The sequence below is a fragment of the Mastigoproctus giganteus genome, chromosome 7 (genome assembly GCF_048544385.1).
Source record: "Mastigoproctus giganteus isolate SK-2022 chromosome 7, ASM4854438v1, whole genome shotgun sequence".
Classification (NCBI taxonomy): Eukaryota; Metazoa; Arthropoda; class Arachnida; order Uropygi; family Thelyphonidae; genus Mastigoproctus; species Mastigoproctus giganteus.
This window is the reverse complement of record NC_143581.1, coordinates 131,736,711-131,749,634: the sequence shown is the minus strand read 5'-3', so window position 1 is coordinate 131,749,634 and position 12,924 is coordinate 131,736,711. Positions and strand designations below refer to the sequence as shown.

General features: G+C 33.1%; 1 protein-coding gene across 4 annotated transcripts in view; it reads left to right on the top strand.

Annotated features, from left to right (window-relative positions):
• Positions 1-12,924, top strand: part of LOC150083206 (ras-related protein Rab-28-like) — a 158,944-nt gene that overhangs the window by 85,042 nt on the left and 60,978 nt on the right. For 3 of the 4 annotated variants that reach the window (XM_090377909.1, XM_090377908.1, XM_090377907.1), the window contains exon 3: positions 8,853-8,949. In XM_090377909.1, the coding sequence (XP_090234035.1) occupies positions 8,853-8,949 (97 nt within the window). Of the gene's footprint in view, positions 1-8,852; positions 8,950-12,182; positions 12,275-12,924 lie in introns of those variants that run through there. The other variant, XM_090377910.1, reaches the window with a different exon arrangement.

Below are 12,924 nucleotides of genomic sequence, written 5' to 3'. Positions count from 1 at the left end.
GTGAATATGCTATAAGTTATGATGAATTAAGAGAATTATAAGCTGAATTGCAAAGCCAATTAGAGATGAGGGAACTGCAAAGTAAAATGGGTGACAAATTTAGTTGTAAGTTGAATATAGGGATAGGAAAAATCTGACGCAAGCTGAAGTAAATATTGATACATGGTCAGGTATTTTATCAGGGACTACACCTGACCATGTATCAAGAACTGCATTACTATATTTATTCATAATAATGGGAGAGTGGCAAAATAAAGCAAAAAAATTAAAATTAGCACATTCGCTCACAGTATGGACAAGGTAGTTCCAATGCAGTGTCAATGATATAAAAAATTAAATTACAAATAAGGATAAAATAAAATATAAATAAGCATTTTCAGAGTAGGAAAAAAGGTTTTTGAATTTAATGTAGGTGTTAAGTAAATTTGGAAAAATAAAAAAATTTAGTGTTGGAATTTTGTGGAAATTGGATGAATTAGAATTTAGAATAAGCACATGGTACTGGGCAAGGTATTAAATTGAGGATGGAGAAGGGATAAAGTAGTAATTAAATAATGATAAAATGAGGTTAGTTGGAATGTTTGTATCATCCTCGTATTGCTCTAATAGTTTTATGAATGGTAGAAAGTAGAAAGATAAAAAGTATAGAAAAAGATATTAAATGTATTAGGCTAGCTGGGGTTATAAAGCCCAACCTTTTAATAAGGGCCCTAGCTTAGTAAGTGTTAGTATAATAAGGAAACTAATACCAAATGCTTGTACTGCAAGAAAAACGAAATCAAAAAATCATGCAAGTGTAAACAGGCCCAAAAATAAGCCAAAACACAAACCGAAAGTATAATGAGTGAATAGAGAATAGTAATGATACCTAGAATTTTCAAGTAATATGTAGCGGAAGGAAGAAGGCGGAAAAATATAGTGCATATATTTAGTATGCACTATAGTGCACACTTCTACTAAATATATGCAATATAGTGCATATATTTAGTAGATGACTGTATCTAAAGCAGTACCACATTAGTGACTTTGCTTCAGGTATATAGATTTATAGCAGCAAAATGGACTTAATAGAGAGCTATGAAGAAATGGAAAATAGTGACCTCTATAGTCGTATTTAGATAAAATAAGTGTGTAGAGATACATAAGAGTAGCACTGGCAAAGAGAAAGTGTATCTATAACGTAGAAATGTGGTTGAAATGATAGGACTTTACAGATATAAATATTTTTTTCTATACTTTTTATCTTTCTACTTCTAGCTTTTTCCTGTTTGTAAAACTATTAGTTCAATATGAGGGTGATATGAACGTTCCAGCTATCCTCATTCTATCGCTATTTTCGTCTTTATTTAATTACTACTTTATCCTTTCCCCATCCTCAATTTTATACCTTGCCCTATACAATATGCTTGTTCTTAATTCTAATTTTAATTCATCTAATTTCCACAATATTCCAACACAAAATTTTTTTTTTTTTTTGCAATTTACTTAAAACCAACATTAAATTTAAAAACCTTTTTTCCTACTCTCAAAATGCTTATTTATATTTTATTTTAGCTTTATCCTTATTTTACCATAATTTTTTTATCATTGACATTGCATTGGGACTACTTTGTCCATACTATGAGAGAATGTGCTAATTTTAATCTTTTTGCTTTATTTTGCCTTTCTCCCACTGTTATGGACTAATATAGTAATGTAGTTCCTGTTACATGATCAGATGTAGTTCCCTGATGAAATACCTGACAATATTTACTTCAGCTTGCATCAGATTTTTGCATTTTTGATATCTGTATATTCAACTTAACTAAATTTGCCCACCCATATCTGATCACAGTTATCCCACCTTTTATTTTATTTGTTTAATCATTTGTATTAATCATTTTGCTTTTAAGCTGAATTGCAAAGCCAATTACCACTTTGCAATTCAGCCTATAATTCTCTTAATTCATTATTACTTATAGCATATTCACATTCTTTATCCTTTTACAAACCTACATTACTTCTCTTTTCTGCTATCCTCACCCTTCTAGTACTTGACACTGTGTGTATTTTTTGCTTTAATCTATGCAAACTTTATCAGACTTTTCAATTCTTACATACTTATATATATATATATATATATATATATATATATATATATCTGATAATTAAAATAAATATGATATTTAAAATAAAAACATCAGCCAGTAGTACGGCAATAATGCAGAGCGAAACAAAACGTAAAATAATATAAAATAAACAAACAGGGAAGGGAAAGTAGCGGTAGTAGGACAAAAGGTAGTCGATAATCCCCTGTATAATTTAGTCAATTAAGTCATTAAACCCAATTAATAAAACATGATGTGCATTTGCTGCCTCTAATGATAGCTACATAGCCATATTTATTTATTTTTATCACTTTTGCCTAACTTTTACCTCACATAATATATATATATATATATATACACACACACAGGCACTCCCCAACTTACACAATACTTAACTTCCGCCAGCCACCAAATACGGAGAATGTGTAAAGGTCAGGGAATGACCACCGCATATCCCCGGAGCAATATAGCCTTAGTTGCTAATGCTCCGAAAAACCAAATAACAACAACTTCCGTAAATTAGACTTTACATAAGTTTTTGCCGGTCTGTGTAAACTCTGTGTAAAAAATCATGGAAACACATTTTGCATCCTGTTGGCATAAATTGGGGTATTATGAAAACATCGCAATGTGAACCTAATAACACTGTTTTTTTGGTAATTTGTTCCAAGACCTTGGAAATTGAAATTTTTTGCTATATAAATTTCTGCTATATATAACTAAGCTGTTTATCTCTCTCGAGATGGTCATTTTTATAATGCAGTGTTATCCTTCCTTCGTTATCATATGTTCCATTATAAGAATCAATTTTGAATGGCTTTGTTGATATTTTTCTAAAGAACATTTATGGAGGTCACGACCATAAAACAATAAAAAGAATTTCCACTTTCTGGTTTATTGAGCTTTTCTGTTAGTGCAATCTATTATAAACGGGTAGTAAACTCGATCTTGTTGCATTTGTGATAAGAGGCACCTCCGTAGCCATGTGGGAAGGAGCAGCAGTGCATAGCACGTTTCTTGATTAGACTGGGGTTCGAGCCCATCACCACCAAATATGGAGGATGCGGAAAGGTCAAGGAATGACCACTGCATATTCGTGGAGCAATATGGCCTTAGTTGCTAATGCTCCTAAAAACCAAATAACAGCAACAGCTTGATAACATTTGTGATAATCCCAATAACTTGAATTGTGTGGGCTTTTAGGTTATTATGGTGAAATGTGTTCCCTTCACTGAAATCTTCAATCATATAAGAAACATAAATAAATTTTCAGAATCTTCTCTTCATTCCCATTTACTTATTACATGAATTCCTATTTACTTATTATTTGATGAAGGGAAAGCACCCAACGGAAAGTGGTGGCAGTGCTGGGAAACAAAACAAAATTGATTCAGAAATGAAGACAAAAATGATTAAGAAGTAAAACGTAGGACAAAGTTTGTCATCTATTGCATGGGAATTAGGTCTCGCTGCTTCAACAGTGAATACTATTTTAAGGGACAGTGCACGTATAAAAGAACGTGTTGAAGGATCAACACATTTAAGATCAACAGTAATCACAAAAAAGTGTTCAAGTGCTATATAGAAGATTGAAATGCTGTTAATAATATGGATGGAAAATCAGATTCAGAAGCGAGTGCCCCTTGAGAGTAATGGCCATTCAAGCAAAAGCAACAAGTATTTATGAACATATTAAGGATAAGTACGGTGAACCCCAAGCCAAGTTCATGGCAAGAAATGGGTGGTTTAATAGGTTCAAGCATCACACTGGTTTCTAAAACATTAAAGAATGCAGTGAAGCTACCAGTGCTGATTCTGCAGGTGCAGATAAATTTTGTGATGTGTTGGAAAAGACCCATTCTAAATCTCGACAGCCCTCAACTTCTGTAGCGGCGTGCTTATCAGCTGGAGAGTTAATTTTGGCAATGATGCTCGAAAGGTAAAACTTGCTGACATTATGCCCGTCTACTCTCCCTTTTTATAATTTTGAAATTTTTGTAATTTTGTACACTTTTGTAATTTTTCCTGTGCATGAGATATAAAAATTGAATAAATAATTCTATTTACATGTTTGTCAAACATTTCTTTTTTGCTTCAATCAAATTCAGCAAGCATAGTTGCAAGTGCTGCATAAGCATTTAGAGAAATTCCAACTTACATAAAACTTGACTTATGCAAAGTTCTGTGGAATGCAACCCTTACATAAGTCGGGAGTGCCTGTGTGTATATATATATATATATATATGTTTTTTTTATATATATATTTTTTTTCTTCTTATTTATATTTTTTTCCTGTAAATAGATTTCTTTAGAAATGTTTGTTAAACTTCAGCAAAGGATATACAGAAATTGAAAATAAAACTAAGACCAGCAAAATTAGATTTTAAGTGATTTCATTTGATGTGATGAGTATAAAATGAAAGGCACTTGAATGAATGCATAATATAAAGAAAACCTGCTGAAATATGCTATGTCATCATATATTCAGCTTTTACCATTTTTCTACCAGAGACTGGTTTTCCTTCATGAAGATCAGCAAAACTGACTACAGAATGTATGCAGTTTATAGATATATTGAAACCTCTTGGCTTTAGTTGCTTTCCCATAAATTCCTAATAATCAATGTGGCCTAATACACAACCGTTATCTTTAAATTGAGGTACAGTAATTAAGAGTAGAAATGCTGTTGCTTCTGGTTTTTAAATACAGTAGAACTTCGATCGTCCGTCACCCTATTTACTGTCAGTTTCTGTTAATTGTTACTTAACCCCACTATGCCATAATGCATTGTGATATTGGCACCATGTGTCACTCAGTCTTTGTTTACAACTCACTGTATATGGTTGTACTTTAACCTCGTTTCATATTTTAATAATTTTTATTTAGTAAACACATTGAAATGACAAAGAAACATAAGCGACTAGTGTCGGGATTATCACAAAAAATTGAAATAATCAATCGCCCAAGAAAAGATGAAAGTGCTACCAGTATAACATCAGTTTATGGAATAGGAAGAACAGCAGTAAATGATATCAAGCGTGATGCAGACAGAATTGAAAACCACGTGTTGAAAATGGAAACCACTTAGCATTAGCAAGGGCATATGATGCAAGAAAGCAAGCTTATATAGCATCAGCCAAAAAAAAAAAAAAAAAACTTCTAATTTCACCCATCCACTCGCTCCAAATGTTTGTCTTGTAATGTTAAGTCATTAATGTTACTTGTAATGTTAAGTCAAAAAAAAAATTAAACTTGCTAAAAATGAACAATTGGATACTGCAATGTTTCAGTGGTTTGTTCAGAAACATAGCCAAGGAATTCCATTGTCAGGACCTATAATAATCGAAAAAGCCATTGAAATCAATAAAAAACTAGGTGGATATCTTTCATTCAAGGCTAGCATCGGATGGTTGGACAAATTTAAGTTTCGCCATTCTATTTGACAGTTGTCAATCCAAGGTGAGAAACTAAGTGCAGATAGTGCAGCAATTTCTATTTATCGTGAAAAACTACAGAAGGAAATAGCTGATCGAAGTTTTGTTAAAGACCAAATATACACTACGATGAGACTGGCCTTAATTTGAAGGCACTACCTCAAAAATCACTGGCCTCAATGACTGAATATGTGGTACTGGGATATAAGATGCAAAAAGATTGCATCACTGTAATTGTATATGCTAATGCCAGCAGTAGTCATAAATTGCCTTTGGTTGTTATAGGAAAACCAAAAAAGCCTAGATCATTTAAAAATAATAATTTAAATGCTTTGCCAGTTTGGATGAGCCAAGATATATTTCATGATTGGTTTCGTAAAATATTTGTACCATGTGTAAGATCATATTTAGCATCAAAAGGTTTACCACAATACGCAGTGCTACTGATGGACAGTGTGTCAACTCATCCCATACACTTATGTGATTCAAAAAGTGATGATGGCAAAATATCATGCCATTTTCTGCCAGCAAACACGACATCTCTCATTCAACCAATGGACTAAGGCGTGATTGAGAGTATGAAATGTTGTTATTGCAAAATGTTCATTCAAAAACTTGTTTCAGCAAACAATAAATTATATGTGATAAGAGTTTTGGAAAAGCTACACCATAAAATATGCAATTTCCAATGTTGTTGATGTCTGGAATGACGTTCCAGTTCAAACAATACAAAGAAGCTGGAATAAGTTGTGGCCAGAAATATATTCAACTGATATAGAAACCATTCCAAAAGAAACTGAAATTTTGCAGTTATGTTCGAATGTCTCTGGTTTTAAAAATATTTCGATGGAGGAAGTAAATGATTGTCTGCATATGCGAAATTTTAGACGACAATAAAATTGTGCAGAGAGTGATGTCTATTTTGGATGATTCTGAAACTGAAGAAGAAGAAACAGCTGCTACTGATGGAACAACAAACATAATTAGCCACTGTGAAGCTGAAACTTTGTTGCCAAGTGCATTGAGTGGTTCGAGATACAAGAAGAAGATGCTACACAAGTGTTAACATTGCCTCCCAAAAGGCTCAAGGTGTAATGAAACAAAAGAAATCGACTGACATTTTTAGAAAAGAAATTTAATTATGTAATATCATTTTCTTTTAAATTTTTTTATGACATTACTAGACCAATGCCAGTCATATTAAAAATAGGTATGTATGTAGATATCTGTACTGATTTTTTGATGACCTAGTAAAAAATAAATAATAATTAATGTTTAATTATATTTCATTAGGCTATGTAATAAAATAAACAAGTTAGATGACCCGGTCTATTGTATGTATAATGTTTTTAATGTACATATTCTATTATCCGTCTAATCAATTATCCATCATGGTCTTGGTCCTGTACCCTAATGGACAATTGAAGTTCTACTGTATATACTTATATACTGATGTTCAAAGAATCACCCTTTAAAATTGTAATTGTCATCCAGATAACGTAAGTATATGGCAATATTTCTTACAGATTGCATCAGATAAGATTGACATGCATAGGTGATGCCGTAATATTGCATCAGCTGCTACTTTCAGCTATATAAGCATGCTCTGCAAGAGTTGCAGTCATTCCTTTCTTGTGTCAGGATGGCAAGTTACATGCAGTTGACGCCACAAAGGAAGAGCTATTGTTGCTTTACGTGAGGATGTTCTTCCCGTCATATTACTTATAGAGTGTCTTGTAATCAGTTGACAATGAGTAGATTTCTTTCCAAACTCAAAAATACTGGTTTTGCTGATAGGAAAAAAAAGGAAATGGATACAAACGAGACTCTACGCCAAAACAGGACCATTTTGAAGCGCTTATTCCTTAAAAACCGTAAAGCTTCTTCATCTGAGCTGAATAGAGATTGGGAAGAAAATACAGGAATGGTAGCAAGTGCAGTAACAATCAGAAGACGCCTCTTCAAAAATGGATTTGTAGCCCGTCGTTCTAAGAAGAAGAAGTCCCTCCTCACACAAAAAATGAAAAAGGCCCGATTAATTTGGTGTAAGGAGCATGTCAAATGGACACCCCGAGCAGTGGAAGTCAGTTATTTTCTCTGATGAGAAGAAATTCAACTTGCATGGCTCTGATGGGAGACAAACGATTCGCCGCAGATGTGGTGAAGAATACCATCCAGACTGTATGGTGTCTACAGTGAAATTCTCTATCAGCCAAATGATACAAGGGTACATTTTGTATCGCGGAGTAGGTCACCTACAGTTTATAAAAGGTTCTATAAATGCCAATGGATACCTGGCTATATTGGAAGGCAAATTGCTGCCAACCATTAGAGACCATTTCAACCTGCCAAGTAACTGCATCTTTCAGGGTGACTCTGCTCCTTGTCATTGGGCGGAAAGTGTAAGTAGGCACTTCTGTAGTTACTTTAGCTTCATTTCTGCATTAGAGGTTCGACAGTAATGTGTTTACACTTGTTACAGGTGAAAAAATGGTTGGAAGAATGGTCCATTACAACTCTTAGCTAGCCAGGAAATAGCCTGGACCTGAATCCTATAGAGAACTGTTTGCATCGTGTGGAATCTGCAGTTGCCAGAAAGAAATCAGAGACCCTTCGTGAACTTTAGGAAGCCATAATTCATGTTTGGAACTATCAGTTGATTATCTTCAGAAATTGATCTTATCAATGCCTCGAACATGTGCTGCTGTCATCAGGGCCAGAGGTGGTTTAACTAAATATTGGTTTGCACCTGGTGAATTTTTCATTTTGTTTTCCATTTAAAATGATAAACTGAAGCAAATTGAGGGCTTCTGATAAAAATTTCAGCCATAATTGTTGTGTTTACCAAAACTGTTGTATAAAGATTCTCCAAAATATTCCAAAATGAACTCCAAATGTTCATTTTGGAATATTTTGAGATCACACCTGTCAAATATTACTTAGCTTTGCCTTAACTATTAATAAATATTTTTTGTTTATATTTCTATTTGTGATGCTAGTCATTAATGTAACATACCATCGTGAAAAAGGGTTAGAAATGAGAAATTTCTGGGTGATGCACTTTCTTTGAACACCGGCATATAGTGGAGCTTGGATAATTCAAAATTGGTTATTTCGAATTATTTTTCTGCCCGTTGAGCCTCCTATTTTATAAAAAAGAATTATTTAATTAGAAGTGTGGATAATTCGAAATAATTTTGATGCTCCTTCAGCTTCGAACTATTCAAGTTCTACTGTGTGTGTGTGCGTGTGTGTGTGTACACACAGTAGAACTGTTTTTAAATGACCCATATCGTTCTAACGTGTAAAAATTTTTTTGTATTCCACTTAGACTTCACTGGTTTCAAGATTCACACAGGAGCAATTTGATAAGCAATACAAACAAACTGTAGGCATTGAGTTTTTTCTGAAAAGGATTACATTGCCAGGTAAGTATGTTTTAAATAAGATTATATTCACAGAGTAATTTATAAATAGTATCATAAACATAACAGCATGGTAGCATTTTGTCCTCAATGAACTGTGTTCTTCAAGAGTAGAATTTGTAGTAGCAATTTTTCTACTAGCATTAATTGAAGTTATCCCATTTAATATAAAATCATTCATTGTACTATTGTACTTGATGAACCATTGTTGCCTTTTCTTTAATCAACCTGTATTTATTGAATTCACTGAATGCCAGATTGTCATGGGTTAAGATTCATAACACTCCTACCAACACTAATTAAATATCACTTTGATACACTTATGCATTTTTTTGTTACACTGTATGAGTTCATTAACTTGTGTGATGTCAATATTGATTACAGTTGTTAGCCTTACTTTGTATGCTGAGCCCTTAACGATTCTCCCTAAAACTATCCTCCATTCAAACACTCTGACAACCATGGTTCCCTGTGCTTGAAGCCTCTGATAAATTTCACTCTTTCGCATTGTTCCTTGGCAAGAAACTTATTAATACCATGTTGCTGAATTCAGCACTGTAGTATTGATTCATACTGAACCAGAAACAAATACAAATGTTAATTATATTCTAATCAGATGAGAATAACAAAATTCCATATGGGGGGGAAGAGAGAGAGTTAAAAGTAGTGGGTTACACAGTTTCTCGTTAAGTAGGCATCTTGGGAGGGAGGAAGAAGTTAGAATGTATAACATAGTGATGTAGGGAGAGGAATAAACTGCCGTGGAATTTTTTACATGAAAATAGAACACAAAAATCAATCAGGAGCTAGAAATACAGGCTGTTGTGGAAACAAAGTAATTTTATACTTGTTTATATAAACTAATATAATAGTTTATATCAGTTTATATAAACTAATATAATAGTTTATATCAGTTTATATAAACTGATATAAACTACTTCCCTAGGTAGCTGAAGTTGATGATCTGGTAAAATTTAAAGGGCAGCTCAGCTGATTGCATGTACAATATTTGTTGAAAAATTACATAAAACCCCAGCTTCCTTGCATCTTTTGACCTTTACTAATACTAATGCAGTACTAATTATGTAATTTAATTTTAAAAAAATCCAAGTTAAATTTGAACCTTCTCTGTTTAAAGTTTATTGCATCCATGTTATGCAATAACCATTTCTCTAATTGCTGAACATATGAGAACATAGTACGCAGTGTAATATTCAAGAACTTATGTGGTGAAGCCAGATTGATATAAATTTTACTTGCTGTGGAATATAAAGTTATTCTGTGTGTTTTATAGCTTCATGAATTCTAGGAAAGTAAAGACAGAAACCTCAGGAGATGTGTCCTGGGTTACTTATGGCGACAATGATTTTGCATAGAAGAACACAGATAAATTAGTTCTATCTAAAGCTGGACATGATACAGTCAAAAACACTGACCACTCACAAAGGGATACCCTTCTTGATGCCCTGCCAAAAATCCATCAAGCACTCAGCTGCCTAGCTCAATGATAGAGCTCATGTTCAAGCATCAGACAACACAATGATATTCTCCATAGTGGAGATTTCTGGTCCCACAGAAATTAACTATTGTCAGGGACACAGATGTTGTGCAGAAAAGGACAAGTGGAACAGGATCAGAGGATTAAAGTTAATGATGTATAGTAGTTATCTTTTAAGGGCCAAAAGGTTACATTGTTGTATGTGTTGGTATTAATAACATTAAGGTAGGAGATCTGATGGATTGCTTAACAATTACATGGCAATTCTGAGAAAAAGTAGCTGCTTAGGAATGAATTTGAAAGTATCTGCAATTCTGTCCTTACATAATTTATATGATGCAAGCCTTGAGCCAATTCAGTTTTGTAGAGACTGTGCAAGGCTCACAGGGTGGAAGTTTTCTCAGCATGGTGCAATAACTATTAAAAATTCTAAACTAAAAAATATTTTAGTTTAGAATTTTTTTTTGCCTTATTTGTTTATAATTATATAATTTTATTATATATAATTATAAACAAATAACATAAAAAAAATTCTAAACTAAAATGTTTTTTTCCTTGATTTTGACTTTGAAAATTCATAGCATTCTTCAGTTTTAAAATGGCAGTCAAATCAGATTCAGTTGAAAGACTTAGTAAATCAAGCTTGTCTTAGAATGTTTTCTGTCCATATAAGAAAAAGACTTATCACTTGAATAATTTCTACACAGCAGAGTGAAATACATTCATTACTGTAACTACAGTAATAATTATAATTGCCTTCATTGGGAAAAATATGATGTACCTGTTTTTATCTAACATTGTAGTTAGAGATAGATCTTTGGTATTAATATTGTCCATCCACTGTAATTTGTATAGTTCTTCCTTAAATTTATTCATAGTATCCACTTCCACAACACCAGATGGATGTTTGTTCCAGCACTTAACTACCGGTTGAAAGCAAATTTCTGTGTATCTATCTTGCAACCAACTTTCCTCAAAATTTTATGCCCCCCCCCACATTTGTTGTCCAAGCTAGATTAAAAATGCCATCAACATTTAGCTTCCTCAATCCATCCAAAGCCTTAAACACCTTACTCAGCTCTCCTCACGGGTACTTAGTTTGCGGATCCTGCAATTTGCAAAATTTAAGTTCTTGGTAAGAGTACCATTTCGTTCCTCTCACTAATTTTGTTGTCCTTCTCTGTACCCCTTTCAACAGATCCACATCTTCCTCAAAATGTGGCTTCCAGACCTATACTTAGTACTCAAAATTTTGCCTAACCATTGCTTTATATAACAGAATAATCACCACCTCATCCCTGCTGGCATAATTCCAGTATATTTTTGAGAAAATCCATGAGCTGCCCTAGCAACCCTGATCTTTATTTGGTTTGGCAATTAAACTCATTCCCAAAATGCTCTTCTAATTCTGTTCTGCATGTTTTATTTAATGCTTTAGCATTTTCATTTAATATTTTTAGTGGAACATCATTTTTGTATAGAAATGCAAATATTTTCTCAAGAGAAGTATATGCATCCTTTCTATTGATTCATTTTCCAACAGATCCACATACTTCCCTAAAATGAGGCATTAAAGACAATTACTCAATTCATTTAATAAAGTCATGTGGAAATATTGAAAATTGACAATAAATGAGTGCCTTGGAGTTAAATTAACTTAAATGTCAATTGAACCTGAGTCATCCAAACAACTCTTAGATACTTTTCCCCCCTTTTAATTCTTTGTATTCTATATTAGGGAGCAAGAAGATTTTTTTTTGTGGATGCTAAAATCATCCCTTGCATATTGGATAAAAGAAGAGAGACCATTCAATAATGGTAGAAAATTATGTGAGTTTGCTTGCAATGTTTTATTAACCTTATGAATTCTTTACAGTATTAAATCCAATGCATTTCCTTTTATGTATTTATTTATTTTATTATTTTATTTTTTCAGTTTTGAAAAAAGCGCTTCAGCCTTTTCTTTGGTTTTTTTTTTTGTTGGAAACCTCATAAATAGTATGAAGGATGTGAAGAATTTCCTTACATCCACTTTTCAATGCTTTGGTTACATGAATATGTGATGATCAATCACCCTGTCTAGGAAAATGATTATAGAGTAAATTTTTCTTTGTTTTGAGTTAAGTGTGGCTATTAGTATTTCCCATTGACAGGTTGAGGGAAGAAAAAAAATTACCTAAGAGCCCTACAGGATGCTGAAGTAATTAACGGTATGTGAATGCTTTCTTTAGTGTTCACTTCCACTAATTTCAGGGTATGAAACACAAGGTACAAATTCTACCATTAGGATATAATTATTTTATTATGGCTTATTACAAACCAGTACATTTTCCTGCCATGCTGTTCGTGTTATTACAAGCAGCATGGCATGAAAGTGTACTTCTCTGTGGTTTATATACTGTTCAATTCGGAATTGTGTTGAGACTGCCCAGTGCAATTCCAGATGTCTAATACTTAATTCTTAAGGCACTAAAGCCACT